The sequence below is a fragment of the Rhinopithecus roxellana genome, chromosome 7 (assembly GCF_007565055.1).
Source record: "Rhinopithecus roxellana isolate Shanxi Qingling chromosome 7, ASM756505v1, whole genome shotgun sequence".
Taxonomy (NCBI): Eukaryota; Metazoa; Chordata; class Mammalia; order Primates; family Cercopithecidae; genus Rhinopithecus; species Rhinopithecus roxellana.
In genome coordinates this window covers 146,431,352-146,448,776 of record NC_044555.1, presented here as the reverse complement: position 1 = coordinate 146,448,776, position 17,425 = coordinate 146,431,352, and the positions used below count along the sequence as shown (strand labels likewise).

General features: G+C 35.6%; 1 protein-coding gene across 6 annotated transcripts in view; it reads right to left on the bottom strand.

Annotated features, from left to right (window-relative positions):
- DIAPH2 (diaphanous related formin 2) overlaps positions 1 to 17,425 on the bottom strand; it is a 923,693-nt gene that overhangs the window by 838,963 nt on the left and 67,305 nt on the right. For 4 of the 6 annotated variants that reach the window (XM_030934026.1, XM_030934029.1, XM_030934027.1 and 1 more), the window contains 2 exons: positions 11,127 to 11,231; positions 6,293 to 6,313 (listed from right to left, as the gene is read on the bottom strand). In XM_030934026.1, coding sequence (XP_030789886.1) covers positions 6,293 to 6,313; positions 11,127 to 11,231 — 126 coding nt within the window. The remainder of the gene's footprint in view (positions 1 to 6,292; positions 6,314 to 11,126; positions 11,232 to 17,425) is intronic. The other 2 variants (XM_030934028.1, XM_030934030.1) reach the window with 1 other exon arrangement.

Genomic DNA, 17,425 nt, shown 5'->3' with positions numbered 1-17,425 from the left:
CATTGGTTTTTGTTGTTCCACGGCTCAAACCCTTCCAGAGCTCTTGGCTGGCTATTAAAGTGACAATTCTTCAACATATCTCTCCTAAAATGACCTGAACCTACCTTTCCAAATTAACAACCCACTAACTATGCTTAACATATGTTTTTAGTCACCCTAACTCTTGGAATTAAACACCCCCATACTTTCCCTTGTTCACCCCACTCCACACACAGTGGCCTCTGCTATTCCTTCAGATACTCCAAGCACACTCCTGCCTCAAGGCCTTCGTATTTGATGTTCTCTTCCCTAGATATCTGCATGGCTCTTCTCATTTTCATTCAGGTCTCCGTTCAAATGTCATTTGCCCAAAGAGCTCACCTATCTAAAATACCACAGCCTGATCACTCTCTGCTTTCTCGTCTTTTTTTTTTTTTCTTAATAGCGCTTACCTGTCATTATATTTGATATGTGTCATATTGTCTGTTTCCCCATCTTGAATGTAAGTTCCATGAAGACATTATCTGTATGGTTCATCATTCTAGCACCTAGAATAATGCCTAGCACTAGTAAGTACCCAGTAACTTTGTGTTCAAGAAAGGAATGAAACTGAGTCCAGAGGGGTTTACAAGGTCATAGGGAATGAATGGGTAGTGAATCAGGATTCACACTCAGGCTCTTCTGATGCTGAGACAAATGCTTTCCCCAAAAGCCGTTGCTGCTGCCAACTTATTAAATTACCTCTTATTTAACATTATAAGGTCTAGTCATTACAATGCTTGCTATTTTCCAACTATCATATGTAATCATATCAATTCTTACTTTTTGTCACAGAAGAATGGTTATTTTTCTACCTGTGGATAAATTATTCTTGGCTTGCAATGAAATCAAATCAATCATATTAGCTGTTTTCTAAATCTGTTTCATGCATTGTTATTAAATAATAAAAACAATTTATTTTGCTTCACAAAAGTCTGCAACACTTATTTAGAACTAGAAGCCATTGAAAAAAGTAATTCAGTTCTATCTCTACCCTACTCCAAATTCTTTGCTATTTCTAGAGATCTACAGAAAGATATTTTATCATTTCCCATCACAGACAGTATCTATACCAAATCCTCAACTATTTTATTAAATTTTTAAAATAATCTTGTCAATATTAACTTGAGATCACATATGATTTTACTTTTTTCCTCAAAGCCCAGCAATAATCCACACCACATAACAAATAGCTTCCAATAAACAGGCAAAACATTCTCCTTCCAGCATCCAGCTGAATCCTTCCCACCATTCTTGGCCCAGAATAAATCCCATTTTTCCCTTTAAATCTTCAAATAGCAAACATCTTGAACATTTAACAACAACAAAAAAGGCAGCTCATGGTCTTATCTCATCTTACCGTGTAGTGTTTATGTTTTATGTCTTTCATATCAAGCATTTTGTAGAATTCAAGACATTTAACAAAAATGTAATTCAGACCTACTATTTGCAAGATTCTTTACATGTTAAATATATTAAACATAAACAATATACTTCAAAAATATCACAAATTTAGTATTATTCTCTTCATTTTATCAATGAAAAGACTGAGATTCAGAGAAGTAAATTATCCAAGGTCACACATCTAGTAAACAGCAGGGACAGAATCTGAAACCAGGGCCATTTGCCTCTGAACCCATGATTGCTACCAAAATTTGCCTTCCTTCATAGAGTCTGTATTGTGGATATACAAAGACTCATAGTATGTGAGAGAGTATTATTCAAGGATATAAATTACTGCAGGCATAAAGTAAAATAGGAGTATTCTAAAAGCCCTTAAGGAATATATGAAGAAATAGGAACTATAAGATAAAGTTAAGAGTGACTCCCTAAGAGTTAAAAATAAAGTGCTATAGGAGTTCAGATACATTACTGCATGTGGAAATGAGAGGGCGGATCAGGATCAAGATAGGCTTCATGGAAGAGCTGTGGAGGATGGCTAGAATGTTGACAAAGGAAAGAAAACATTCTATACAAAAAAGATCCCTTGAGCAAAGTCAGAAGCAATACTGCCTGAGGCTAAGAGGGTGGTTTTGTTCAGGTAACAGGCAGTTTCCCAGCTTGACTTTTAAAGTACAATTTATATAGAATAGTGAAAAGTAAAGACTGATGGTAGCTCAAGATCAGGAAGGCCTTCAATGCCTCCATTTCTGCTTCTAATCAACATTGGATAGACAAAGGCAAAACAGGCCTATGCCGACCTCCTAGTTCACTACATATTCCATCTGTCGGATTTCAATCTGGCTTTCATATCACTCATTTTTGGACCAATGTATGTAATCTCTGGGCAACTGCAATACTTAAAGTGATTATTCTAGAATTTCTTTTTGAAACACCTCTATAAATTTCCTACCTGCCCTTTGTATCAACGAATAAATCTCTCCATCTGTTGAAGGTTAATGAGATCGTGATGCAAAAGCCCTTTTGTACCTGATTTTCACCAGTGATCTTACATATTGTTTTCTTATTCCCTTTAGTTGCAGAAAACAAAATTAAACAAAAAAATTTTCTTCCTTAAGACAACCATCCCACCTAAACTCTAGAACAAACCCCTAATCATTTCCTCTAGAAGCTAATTTCTATAGTTTCTTCCCTTTATAGCAGGATTGCAAACTCAAATGTGAGGCAGTCCCAGATAAGACAATGGGTATGAAATAGTTTACACTGTGGATCAAAACACGTAACTCATTATACTGTTTTTCAAAACACTCTGGGAAATATATACATGTGTGTGTGTGTGTGTGTGTATATATATACACACACACACACCCCACATATAGCCTGCTGGTCTGCCATTTTGCAACCTTTACTATATTGCATCTTCGTGTCCTATCTTTATTCTGTTTACCTGTCTGTCTCCCCCATTAGACCTAGTTTCTTCTTTTTTTTTTTTTTTTTTTTTTTTGAGACGGAGTGTCGCACTGTCGCCCAGGCTGGAGTACAGTGGCCAGATCTCAGCTCACTGCAAGCTCCGCCTCCCGTGTTCACGCCATTCTCCTGCCTCAGCCTCCCGAGTAGCTGGGACTACAGGCGCCGCCACCTCGCCCGGCTAGTTTTTTTTTGTATTTTTAGTAGAGACAGGGTTTCACCGTGTTAGCCAGGATGGTCTCGATCTCCTGACCTCGTGATCCGCCCGTCTCGGCCTCCCAAATGCTGGGATTACAGGCTTGAGCCACCGCGCCCGGCCTAGACCTAGTTTCTTGAACGCAGAAGCTATGTTCATTGTGGGAAAAGAACATATAAATGATTTATTTTTTCTTTTTTTTTTTTTTTAATTATACTTTAAGTTCTAGGGTACATGTGCATAACGTGCAGGTTACATATGTATACTTGTGCCATGTTGGTGTGCTGCACCCAATAAATGATTTATTATAATAAAATATGTTAAATATAACAATTGAGCTATAAACATGGTGCTATGGGAAGGAAAGAGTTATCTAGGACAGCTTCTTCTAAGATTGACAGGAAGCTTAATCTTGATGGATATTTAGGAGCTTGGTGGACACACTAAAGAAGAAAACGGCATTCCAGCTCAAAAAAATACAACATGCTTGATTTAAAGGTATTAAAGAATAAGGTGTGAAGGAATTGCCAAGTGTTCCTATACAGATAGAAGGCAGGCACCAGTAAGACTGACGCTGAAGATGAAATGAGAGAAGCAGGCAGGGATGAGATCACAAAGGACAACAGGGAGCCATTTGAAGGTTTTGAGGAGTGAAATACAGTAGTCTGTCTTTATCCACAGGAGGTATGCTCCAAGACACCCAGTGGATGCCTAAAACTGTGGATAGTTTTGAAACTATGTAGTATGTTTTTTCCTATGCATATAAACCTATAACATTTAATTTATAAATTAGGCACAGTAAGAAATTAACAATGGCTAATAAAATAGAACAATTATAACAATATACTATAATAGAATTATGTGGGCCGGACGTGGTGGCTCACGCCTGTAATCCCAGCACTTTAAGAGGCAAAGGCAGGTGGATCACTTGAGCTCAGGACTTCGAGACCAGCCTGGGCAACATGGCAAAACCCCAACTCTACAAAAAAAAATACAAAAATTCGCTGGGCATGGTGGAGCACACCTGTAGTCCCAGCTATTCTGGAGGCTAAGGTGGGAGGATCGCTTGAGCACGGGAGATCAAGAATGCAGTGAGCCAAGATCGTGCCACTGCACTCTAGCCTGGGCAACAGAGACCCTTTCTCAAAAAAAAAAAAAAAAAAAAATTATGTGAACATGGTCTCTCTCAAAATGTATTATTGTGCTGCACCTCAGGTAACTGAAACAGAAAATGAAACTGCAGATAAGAGGGTACTGCTGGAGCAAGATCTCTGATAACAGTGTAGAACATGCATGGGTGAGAGATTGAAGACAAGGAGACTGCTTGGTAGGCTACAGCAATCACATGGGTGTTAAATGATGACAGTCTGAACTAAGGAAGTTAACAGTGTGGGTAATGAGGGGAGAGAGCCAGTACCAAGACTAGAAATACAGGCTGCTTCCGGCCCATATTAAAATAAGATAAAAATCTCGTTATCTCCCCAAACTCGTTATTTAACCCCACCTAGCCTCCAGTTTAATGCAAGTCCTCACTGACTCACTCAAAAATCTCCTAGGTAGCTTCCTAGTCTCTCTATCAGAATCCAGTACTTCTTAAAGTGTGAAGTATACTTCTCAGACTACCTTAACAGAATCTCTGGAGGTGCTAGATACAAATGTAAATTTCTTGGCCATATCCCAGGCCACCTGAATCACAATATTCTTGGAGCAGGACAAAATTTGCATTTTTATGTACTTTCCAGTTTGAGAACCATTAGCCTAATCCAGCCTATGCACCTATCGAATTTATTTTTCTTAAACACTGCTTCCATCATATTACCTCCTTGCTCAAACTAATTTATAATTTGCTGCCTGGACTTCAAGACCCTCTTTCAACTTGATTTTTTACTCTTTCCAATATACATTCTTTGTTTCAACAAAGTCAGCCTCATCTCTCACTTCCCTCTTCTCTGCCTCCACACACATGGTTTGGTTCTCTTTCCAGGCCTTTGCATTTAATATTACTTCCAGAATCTGAGAGCTTCTCCATAGTCTCTCCTCCCTAGCCAAACCCCAGCCATCATAACTAACTATTCCCTGAAAGCCCAATTTAAGTGCAGAAATTTACACAGATTTTTCTCTAATTACTCCAACCTTACTTCTCTCTCCTACTTATGAATTCCTATTACATTTATAGTCAGCATGCACAATTTAAGGTTTGATTATTTCAACACATATCAACTAGGTCCTATCTCATTCTTATTTTCCAGTCATCAGTGCACCTAGAATAATTCTTGGCATATAATGAGCACTAAATAAATATTCGATTTTTGAAATTATCCTGAAAGGATGATGGCTTTTCCCCCTAGATGTCTTGTGAATTTAAAAAAAAGTAAGATAATGAAAAGAAGGAATCAATTTTTAAAAGCAAAACAAATTCTTCACTATTCTAGATACCTCAGTCCTCAATGATGTTAAAGATAATGTTTCCTACCACCCCTCTAGAGAGTGCTTAGTCATGAAGATAAGGTAATTACAAACAGCTCTCAATCACAATATGGGCCACTTTGGGCGTGTTATGTAATAGTGTATCATGTAATTATAGCACTGAAATATAGTGCCTTGAATATAAAACCTTTAAATGACAGCCACGGAAAGAACCTTAAAAGATAATTTGAGCTAATCATTTCAATTTATCCATTTAATAATTGAGCCCCAGAGAAATTACATGACTTGCCCAAAGTAGCAAAGCTGATTAGTAGCATCCAACAAAGACAAGCATCCAGGCCTCCCGACTGCATGGAAAGGGTTTTTTTCATTACTCTATGTGCTCAGTGATACTGAAATCAAAGTGACATATTTTAATAAGAATTCCTGTTAGCATAAACCAACATTTTAGGATTCTCCTCCTGATAAAATTGAGGTAAAACATACGATTTCATCAGAATCATAAAGACTGACACAGGCATACTTCAAAAAAAAAAAAAAAAAAAAGGTGAAAACTTCTAAGATAAAATATACAAGCATATTCTAGTTCTAAAACATCTCCCAAAACCATGGAAAAAATACTTGCCCAGGCTAAATTTTAATCACCTGATCATAATATTCATCTCACTGCTTTGGTAAAATATATACCAAAAGAATCAAACATATAAAATACTATAAGCAAAAATCACAATTTACAAAACCACAAATTTATATCTCAGGGTAAAACACATCTTTTGTACTCACCGTCACTTTACTTCCAACTATCTGCATGCAGTGGTCAACGAAGAGTGGTTATGGTGTAAAAAAAAACAAACGGCAACAATATTAGTAGTCAGAAGCTTTTCACAGAGGTTAAGTGTTTAGTAAATTAGTAAATAGCTAACCCTATCTATATTTTTGATACTTTAGATATACAGGCTAAAACAGATATATCAATATTAATTTCTACTATGTTTCAAAAATGTGTAAAGTCTACAGAATAAGGATTCTCAAATAAGTGATAATTACTATCTGAGGATTTTTTAAATGTACTATAATGGGCTTCTCATATAGTATAATCTAAACATCAAGTTATGCAAGGTTAAGTGTAATCAGGCATCAGATTTTTTTGCCAGCTCATAGCCCCTGAAAAAATTATCAGTAGAAAATTGTGGGCTTTTTTTTCCAATATTGCCTTTTCTTTTCTTTCCTTCTTATGGCAGGTATACTATCAAGGTTGAAATAGTGCACCTTCTTATGGCAGGTATACTATTAAAGTATTTTAGAATATAAATGTTACATTTAAAGTCATGCATTAAGTTCAGAAGTAAACTTTAGGTTGAAAACAAATGTTTTTTATTGTTATGAATTTAAGGTGTATAATACTGTTTTATATTATACTTGAAAATTATAAAAAAGATTGCTTATTATTCTAGTTTTCTGGGTAATTCTAGCATTTCTATTGTAAGATCAGAATTTTCTACATAATGTGAAGACAAAGAAGCATTTTACATCTAAACATGCACATGTTCAGAAGGAGGAAATGGTTCAAAAACTGCAGCTCTAATTGAGCTTTCCTAATGGATAAGTGATAAAAGAATTTCTGAGAGGCAGAATTGTGTTTAAGAAAGCAGGAAGTAAACTCATAGTCCTAAACATAATTTTATGCAAAAATCCAAATATAAATCAAATCACTGTTATCAGATTCCCACTTGAATATCAAGCAGTGTCCAAAAAACAGCTAAGCCACAATACAAAACCATTAATCCGATAGCAGTTATTATCAAAATGTGTTCTATTTTTCAGCTAGTGCTTTAAAAATAAAAATCAAATTTAATTAAAACCCCAGTAAGAATCCTATGCTGAACAGGATATCATAAAATACAAAAAGATAATGACAGTTTCCAAGTAAATTATTTCAGAAGAATCCATGAATCTCAGAATAGAGAAGCAGCTTTCTTAAATATTCATTCAGTAGACTATTTACAAGCAGTGATTATTTAGTTGAATAAAAGCCTCTTTGGTGCCATTAACAGTCTTCTGAATTAAAAGATATGCTATTGACCTAAATTATTTCCTCCCACCAAAAAGACAGAGGTTGTATTTGTCCCTTGTTTATTTAGCACAGACTAAAAAAAGAATGTGAGCCTGCGTTAACAATTAAAGCAGGTCTATACTCAGTGAAACAACCAGAATATGGCCCATTTAATGATTCATTTTCGCTGCAAAATAACTTTATTTAGCTAAAGCATAAACAGCAATAGATAAGATTTAGTACCCAACAGAAACTAAGAGAAAATATTTTGGCCATGTCTGGGTTCAACTGTTTGATCATATCCAGACCATACCTGGAAAAGACCTCAAAGAGTATCTGATAATGACAAAAGCAAAACCGTAATACATGTATACACATACACATATAGGTATACTGCAACTTTTAACTTCTCATTATACAGGTCAGTCTAACAAATCTGCAGAAGTAGCTGGCATCACTATTTTAAATTATTTCCTACTGACATTAAAAAAAAAAAATGTTGCCTCTCAATGGTTCACATGTCTCAAAAAATATAACTTTACATATTTTAAAATTTCAAAGATTATGGTTTAAATTCAAAACAAACTAGTCTCTTGATATTCTAGGAATGATATTGGCATGTGACAAACTAATGTTGGGACTTCGGTGGATAACTTTTCCTCATAAATGTCTATATGTGCTGTGAAGTGCCTGTGATACCACCCCTTCTAAATTACCAACGTATTGTTTCAGGATTACCAATCAGTAGGACAACTTTTGCAATATTAACAAAGCTTGGTTTTCCATTTTTTGAAAACATATGCTGGTGTTTTGAAAATATAGACTCTTTCAGGTTATTTGTGGTCAAATTATCTACATGTACCTATTACCCTAGGTCAGGTCCATAACTAGGCTTCCTACAATGAACAATGGAGGATAAAATGCAGAAAGAAGGTTCTTCGCCATCCCTCTATTTAAAGGTCATTCATCATGGACAGAGTTACTCAAATTTTTTCCTTTAACATTCACACAATTTAACATTCTCTATTATGGGACTTTAAGAAGAAAAAACTAAGCAATAGTTTTTATTATTATCTTACGGTTTCCTTTATAGTCTCCTTTTCCATGCTAATTTTAACGAAGTTAATTACACTACAAAAGACTCTTGTTTGCTTTAGAAACAAGTCTTGACGACACATTGGTGTATAACTTCATTTTACTTTTATGTCCTTACTTAGGAACCCAGGAGCATGATACACATTTCTATCTAAAATTTGGTTGTAGATCCCATACAAAATGACTAATGCAGGTGTTAAAAGGGGAAAATGTACAATTTATGTTTAAATTTAACTATAATTCTCACATGTTTTACATGTGACTATAAAACATTTTTCCATCAGGGACTCTAGCTCTTAACTTTGTTACCTCAAAATGAAAGCTGTGACTAAGAAAGCATTTTCATAAAGTAGTGGTAACTATCATGTCTACTCTAAATGTAAACTTTAGTGTTGTGATAATGAAAAGGTCAAAAGATTATTGTTTATCACTGAAGGCCAACGCTCTCACCTTCAAAAGGAAATAACATAAATAATTTTTGTGGTTTTAATGATAGAAAACACAGTACTAATTAATGTCTTTCCAAGGTGAGAAAGCTCCAAAACATGCTTGTCAAAAGGCTTTCTTCCATCATAATATCTGGGCCATGAAAAATATTAGCAAAAAAATGTATACTCCTAGAAATCTTATCAAAGTCCTGTGCATATTTCAGGTACTCATATGTACACTGAATGAAACAAATAAAGGCCATTAAGTAGTTCTGATTTTGAGGCTAATGCCTTAAACATAGAATTTTCATGTCTTTTGAGAAACATTGAATTTCCATCTTTTGAATAATGCAATTCAAATGAGCTCATCTAATATTTATCCAATTTTTTGCATTTTAATCTGAAAAATGAGTATATAACTTGAAGTGTGCATTTCTTTGGTCACTTGAAGAGGAAATAACATGAGAATAAATGAACACAAGTTCTGCACAGAAATCAAGTAATAATCAAAAGGTCAAGGAATAAGAGTTTCATGTAATCATTATATTCAGTCCCACTTACACAAACAACAACAAATGAGTCAGAGACTCTAACAAAATCTTATCATTAAAACCACCACATGATTATTCATATATTATTATCTGTACTTTGCACTCAGATTCAGACATATAGATTTACTAGTGTATCAGCCTTTAGGTATTTGAAAAATAACATTGAACGTACATCCTGCATTTCCTAAAGCATTTTACCGTGAACAATAACTTGAGTGCAAAAATGAGAAGAGATTCATCAGAATTTCAAAGTAAAACCCTATGCATCACCTAATTCATTGAAAACGACGCTCATGGCAAATTTCACTTATCACTTGAAACATATTTCTGCCCTTGGATACCAGAAGCAAATTAAAAAACATGCTGTTGCTCTGCTATGGTGGAGCTGCAATGTGTTATGTTTAAATAGTTCACCATTCAGATTTAGCTTGCTTAAAGTACAATATGGAATCAATACAATCGTAGAATTCACGGCAAAATGCATTAGTAATTGCCACTGGAATTGCTGTACTGAAATAGCATTAATAGGATAGCCAAATAACATTAGAATATATTTTTTCAATGAAGACTTGTTTTCTGCAATGGTCAACTTATGAAATTTAAAACGCATGACCTAAATGTGTATGTGTGTGTACACATATATGTACACACACAAAATATCACTGTGTGTGTACACACATATACACACATACAGTGGTTTCATGAACTCTAGGTATTAAAAGCTTTTTCTTTACAGAAATGTAAAAGATGCATTTTACTATTTCAAAAATACAACTTTTTCTTACCAAAAAAAAAAAAAAATCAAAGCTTAAGACTATATTTGGATGTGCATTAGGAAGTGAACAGAGCAAAATACTCCACTAAAACCAAAGTTTCCTATTAATAACAAGTCCTTTCAATGAACTTTACTTTCAAGTCTTGGGACTCACAAACAGATTTGATTAAAGCTTCTATTAGGTGACATCCTTTACTTTAAATGAAGCTATACAATAGCAATTATGAGGCAGCTTATATAGTTTGCATCATATAAAATTAAGAAAAAAGCTAACTGCGAATTATAAAATACTGCTCTAAGTTTCATGCAAGTAGACACCAGACATGCAGCTTTAATGTAAACTTAAGCTGTGACTATGCTAAGTTGTGCCTTCTTCAAAATCCGAAATTTTCATCTAACCACATTTGGAGCAGAATATCTGCAAAATGCAGTCAATTTTTAGTATGTACACAAAAGCTCAGGACTGGATTGGATTACCTCAGAGCTTTATATCCTTTGTCTAGCTTGTAATAATGGAAGTGTCTCATTACTAATGATGAATAGTTTAAAAATATATATTTAATACTAAATGTGTAATACATATATAAATTGTTTTCTGAACAGTCTATGGAGTACAATGAGGTAATGTGAAGAGCTGAGGTGTGTTTATTTTTAAGTAGAATGATGTTAAGCTCATTGCTCATTCTGTTGGTGCTAGAAAAATCTCCCTACTTACAGATTTGGCAGTGGCAGAAATATACTGGACAACCATCTCACGTTTGGTGGTAAAATCTTTGTTTCGTAAAGGAGCTTTTTTTTCTTCATTAAGGTTCATGTCCTCCTGTAAGAAATAACATTTACTGTGAGCACTGATAAATTCCCACTTAAGAGCTTCAAAAGTGATTAATAAACATTAATAATTTCTGTGTCTTAAAATACTAATTCATGTGGTGACTAATGTCAAAAATCCCTTTCTGGGATACTTCACTATTATTTTTCACTCTAGATACCACAGTGTTGTGTACATTGTACCATGTATTCATGGTTCACATCTCTACCTAGTCAACTACTGAGCAGAAAGAAGAAAGTATTTTTAAAACCATTCCACAGAATAAACTGGCAGTTTATAACATAGATATACACGATATCTATGCTAACAAAGCTCTTTATTTATCTTGATAGCAAACACACACACAAAATGCTGTTTGGCATATGCTCCCTTAGGATTGCTATTATCTGAGAAAGCAAATATAATTTGCAAATTGGCAGGGTCTATATATCTATAATATGTCACTGAAGAAAGTTCACAAGAAGTTGTTGGATTTGGAAAAGAAAAAAAGCAGAAATAGCTGATTGCGGTAATAAATGTCACTCATTAGAGGGAAAAGTATTCAGTTACAAGAACACATTGTTTTGAGGTTCAATAAACTTTAATTCAGTTTGAAATCTACCTTTATTTTGTGATATATACATTTATAACACTTTGACTAGACACATTGTTTTTGTTCATTTTGTAATTCATGGTAATCCTTGTGACATATGAACACACGCTTGACAGGGTCACAAAACCAAGTTGGAAATGATTGTGCTTCAAAATGCAACACTAAATGAAAAGTCAACCTACAGAATAGGTGAAAATGTTTACAAATCATATGTCTGATATAGATGTGTACCCAGATATACAAAGAAGTTTTACAACTCAATAATAAAAAGACAAAAGCCCAATAACAAATGAGCAAAACACTTGAAGAGACATTTCTCTAAAGAAGATATACAGGCCGGGCGTAGTGGCTCATGCCTGTAATCCCAGCACTATGGGAGGCCAAGGCAGGAGGATCACAAGGTCAGGAGATCAAGACCATCCTGGCTAACACGGTGAAACCCCATCTCTACTGAAAATACAAAAAATTAGCCAGGTGTGGTGGCGAACACCTGTAGTCCCAGCTACTCCAGAGGCTGAGGCAGGAGAATGGTGTGAACCCAAGAGGTGGCGCTTGCAGTGAGCCGAGATGGCACCACTGCACTCCAGCCTGGCAAAAAAAAAAAAAGAAGAAGAAGAAGAAAAACAGAAGATATACAAATGGCCAATAAGCACAGGAAAAGATATTCAACATCATTAGTCAGTAGGGAAATGTGAATCAAAACCACAATGAGATACTACTTCACTTCTACTAAGATAGCTAGAAGAAAAGAGGAAAATAATAAATGTTGGCAATGAATTGAAGAAATTGGAACCCTCACACATTGCTGGTGGGAAAGAGAAATGATACAACCACTTTGGAAAACAGCCTGGCAGTTCCTCCAAAAGTTAAACAGATTTATCTACCATATGACCCAGCTTACATACCTAAGCAAAATGAAAACATATGTCCACACAAAAACTTGCACACGAATGTTCATAGCATCATTATTGATAATAGCCAAGGAGTAGAAACAATTCAAACACCCATCAATGGATGTATGGATAAACAAAATGTGACATATCATACAATGAAATATTATTCAGCTCTAAAAAGGAATGAAGTGCTGATACATGGTATAATCTGGATGAATCTTGAAATCACATTATGCTAAGTGAAATAAGCATTATAAAAGACCATATATTCTATGATTCTGTTTATATTAAAGGTCCAAAATAGGCAAATTTATAGGGATGAAAAATAAATTAGATGTTGCCAGGGCCAGAGGAGAAGAGGAGGGAGTTTGGATTATGACTGATTATGGGTATGGTATTTCTTTATGGGGTGAAACAACTGTTCTAAAAGTTGTTGTGAGTTTCACACTCTTTGAATATACAAAAAAAAACTATGAATTTGGCCATGCACAGTGGCTCGCGCTTATAATCCTAGCACTTTGGGAAGCCCAAGAAGGAGGATCACTTGAGCCCAGGAGTTTGAGACCAGCCTGGGCAACATGGCAAGACCTTGCTTCTACAAAAACTTTTTAAAACTTAGCTGAACGTGGTGGTGTGCGCCTGCAGTCCCAGCTACTTGGGAGACTGAAGCAGAAAGGTCGCTTGAGGCCAGGAGGTGGAGGTTGCAGTGAGCTGTGCTCCTGCCACTTGCACTCCAGCCTGGAAATCAGAGCAAGACCCTGTCTCGAAAGAAAGAGAAAGAAAGAGAGAGAGAGAGAAAGAAGCAAGAAAGAAGCACATTGTAAAAGGGTGAATTTTATAGTATGTGAATCATATGTAAATTTTTTAAGGAAAAAAAATCCGTATTTTTATCCCTTTACTCTTACAGAAATTCTGAGCATTCTATTTTTTTAATAAAGTAAACTAATTGGCAAAGAACAGTATCAGTTACTTTTTTTAATTTTTTTTTTATTTTTTTTGAGACGGAGTCTCACTCTGTCGCCCAGGCTGGAGTGCAGTGGCGCGGTCTCCGCTCACCACAAGCTCTGCCCCGCGGGTTCACGCTATTCTCCTGCCTCAGCCTCCCAAGTAGCTGGGACTACAGGCACCTGCCACCATGCCCGGTTAATTTTTTGTATTTTTAGTAGAGACGGGGTTTCACCGTGTTAGCCAGGATGGTCTCGATCTCCTGACCTCCTGATCCGCCCACCTCGGCCTCCCAAAGTGCTGGGATTACAGGCGTGAGCCACCGCACCCGGCATCAAAGTTATTTTTAAAGATGCATATGTGAGAATGTGGAAGACAATCCTCAAAAGTAGAAAAGTAGACAAACTGCATCTATCTATTGAACAGTAACTGTTGACAGCAAAAATCTATATTTGCAACCACTGCAGCAACTCCTATGATGATTCATTTATAGTAAATACTTATAAATTTTGTGTGTATATATATATACATCACCTCTCTTCCTAATTACCTGGATCACTGTCTCTATCCCCACTTTTCTATCTAATGTTATTTCTCATTTGGATATTTTACCTGTTAATGACTTACTAGAAGGCAGAAGACATCTTTTTCCTCTCTCTCTCTCATAGGCTCTGGCATTGTTGAATCAAAGTAGAATCATCGAAACTAGGTTGGATAGCACTTATAATGTGGTCCACAGATGCTCATCTACGATCTGTATCTATTTCCTTTTTTTTTTTTTTTTTTTTTTTTTTTTTTTTGAGGTGGAGAGACCTGCTATGTTGCCCAGGCTGGAGTGCAGTGGCCTGATCTTGGCTCACTGCAACCTCCACTTCCCAAGTTCAAGTGATTCTCCTGCCTCAGCCTCACAAGCAGCTGGGATTACAGGCATGTGCCACCACACCCAGCTAATTTTTTTGTATTTTTAGAGACGGGGTTTTGCCATGTTGGCCAGGGTGGTCTAAAACTCCTGGCCTCAAGTGATCCATCCGCCTTGGCCTCCCAAAGTGCTGGGATTACAAGCGTGAATCACCATGCCCAGCGTATGTATCTATTTCAACTGACAGGGAACTCCCTACCTCCTCAGGCAGCCCCATTCATCTTAGGGTAGTTTAATTTTTGCCAAATTTTTCCTTCAATGACTGGACATGAAATATGTACAACAAAATGATGTGTGTTAAGGTGGGTGGCATGACCTTTATCCTTCTCTAGTTTTAAAATTTTGAATCACTTATTTACTGAACACATACTACACACCAGAAACTATGCTAGGCTATCTAATCTGGTAGACTGTTTTTATACTCAAATTAAATATTATTTATAAAGCACTTAGAACAATGCCTGATAGTAAATGCTATATATGTTTGTTGAATAAATAATTTATAGTCTAGTAGTAACAAATAATTCTAACTGAGGCATGTATCAGATTCTTTGAAAACACAGAGGGCAGATGGAAAAGTCAGAGATGTCTTCACCAGGTTGTGAGTCTCAAAGGATGAAAAAAATCTGACTGGAAGGAGGGAGACCAGTCAGGAAACTCTAGTGGTCATGTATCATTTTTTGCTGCCCAACGTCACTTGAACATGCCCTCTACAATTTATTTATTTATTTATTTATTTATTTATTGTATTTATTTATTTATTTATTTGCCCTCTACAATTTAATATATCCTCACATTGTCAGTCCCACCTGACAAAGGTATAATCTATAAAAACTACATTTGTCAGTCTCCCTTTTAACTAGAGTGCAGGCATGTGGCTTCGTCTCCACCCATAAAATGCATGTATAGGAGGTGTAGATTTAGAAGTGAACTATGTGAGGAAGCAGGCCACAAATAAGCCATCCATTTTGATGATGTAGTTGGCAACAGAGGTGATGCTGTTACAGAACTGATGGCATTAACTGTGTCTTTTTCTTTAAGACATTTTGATCAAATGGTTCTGGGATAAGAGCTCCTTAATCAGAACTGTATTTCACTTGTGTGTTTCTGGAAGTTATTCCTATAATGTTATCTGGAGCCTGTTTCTGCAACTCTCTTAATTCAAGAACTACCTAATATCCCCTAAAATTATATTCTATTTAAACCTGCCAGAGTGGATTTTTCTCATGTTCAATAATTTGGGCTGAAGTAATTTAAGTGACTAGAGATAAGAGTCGAACTAAGAAGAAACGTCAGATTGGACAGAAGGAAATTAATTCAAGAGCCACATAAATGTTATTTGAAGACCACATTCCTTCTTCCAGGCTAAAGTACTCAACTTATCTTCATGTAACATGGGTTGGTGTCCACATCTCTCTCTCAAATACTCTGTGGTTTAACAAATGCAAGGAAAGAAAGAACGTCCACCTCCCTCACCTTGAAATACTTACACCTCTATTAATTCACCCTCTGATTTTATTATCTTACTGGCTAAGTACATCATTCTGCTGACTCGTATTGTTTTTGTTTTCATCCAAATCCCTATGTTCTGCTCACATATGCTGGGCTATGTCTCTATTGCTTAAAAAAATTCTGGTTAAATTTCATTCTCCTGTAAATGTGGTTATTATCAATCTGCATCCTCCAAGTAGAATCAACTCTGGAACACTGACAAGATTAAGTGTCTGTATTTGTATACTTCACAGCTGGGCCTAAGACTGTGGTAGTGTCACCTTTGGCAGTCTCTAGGTAGAGAGTTTCTGTGCTTCCAGTGACATTTCTACATTACTATGTACCCATTCAGTTTTTAATGGCACACACTGCTGATATCATACCATCACAGAATTATTTTGTAGGGAGGCAGGCAGGACAATAAGAGCAATGTAAGATTATACACCTCAGAGGAATGTTGTCAGTACTGAGTGTGATCAAGCATGACAAGCCTGGTGTATATTAACTAGCTTTCAAAGAATGCTAGCTATTAGCGTTATCACCTCCCAACCTCAGGCTTTTAACCACTTTTCATGTTACCCCTTATGTTTTAATAATGCTAGGTTGTTTGTAGTTTTGCTACATAAACTGTGTTGTTACACACTCATTATTTCGTTCATGATGCTGTTCTCCCTGCCTGAAATGTGGTCATCTTTACCATCCTCTCCATCTGTTAATATGATAATTGCCCCCTCCAAATTCACATCTGGTTAAGTATTATACTTCAAGACTATGCTCAACCACTAATTTTTCAGGAAGATTTCTCCTAAAGTACTTGATTTGAAAATATCTACCCTTATCCTATTCTTCCATATTAATTCCTTATGTGTCACTTACATTGAAATTATGTGATAAATCTATCTCCTCTAAACTCGAAGCTGAGAATAGGAATTTACTTATCTTTGTACTCCTAGCAAAAAGCATAATTCCTGGAATGCAGTAAACATTTAATAAATATTTGTTGAACCAATGTGATATTTAAGACCTTTTCTTTAAATATATTAACTTGCTTTAGAATCAGCAACAGCTTTTTATACTTATAAATTTGCTGCATAGGTTGATTGGAAATGGGTACCATTCATGTTAAGAGACCATAATAACTCATTTTATTCTTATAGAAATAAGATACATATTACTAATTAGGCAGCTAACACTTTCAAATCATTAACTCCAGATCTATAATACAATAATAAAGCTAAATAGAGCAATATTCATAACTCAATATTAACTCTAAACAACGTAATTGAATATGAAACTATTTCTAAACATACTGATGTTCCTATGGCATTCAAAACAAAAGCAAGCT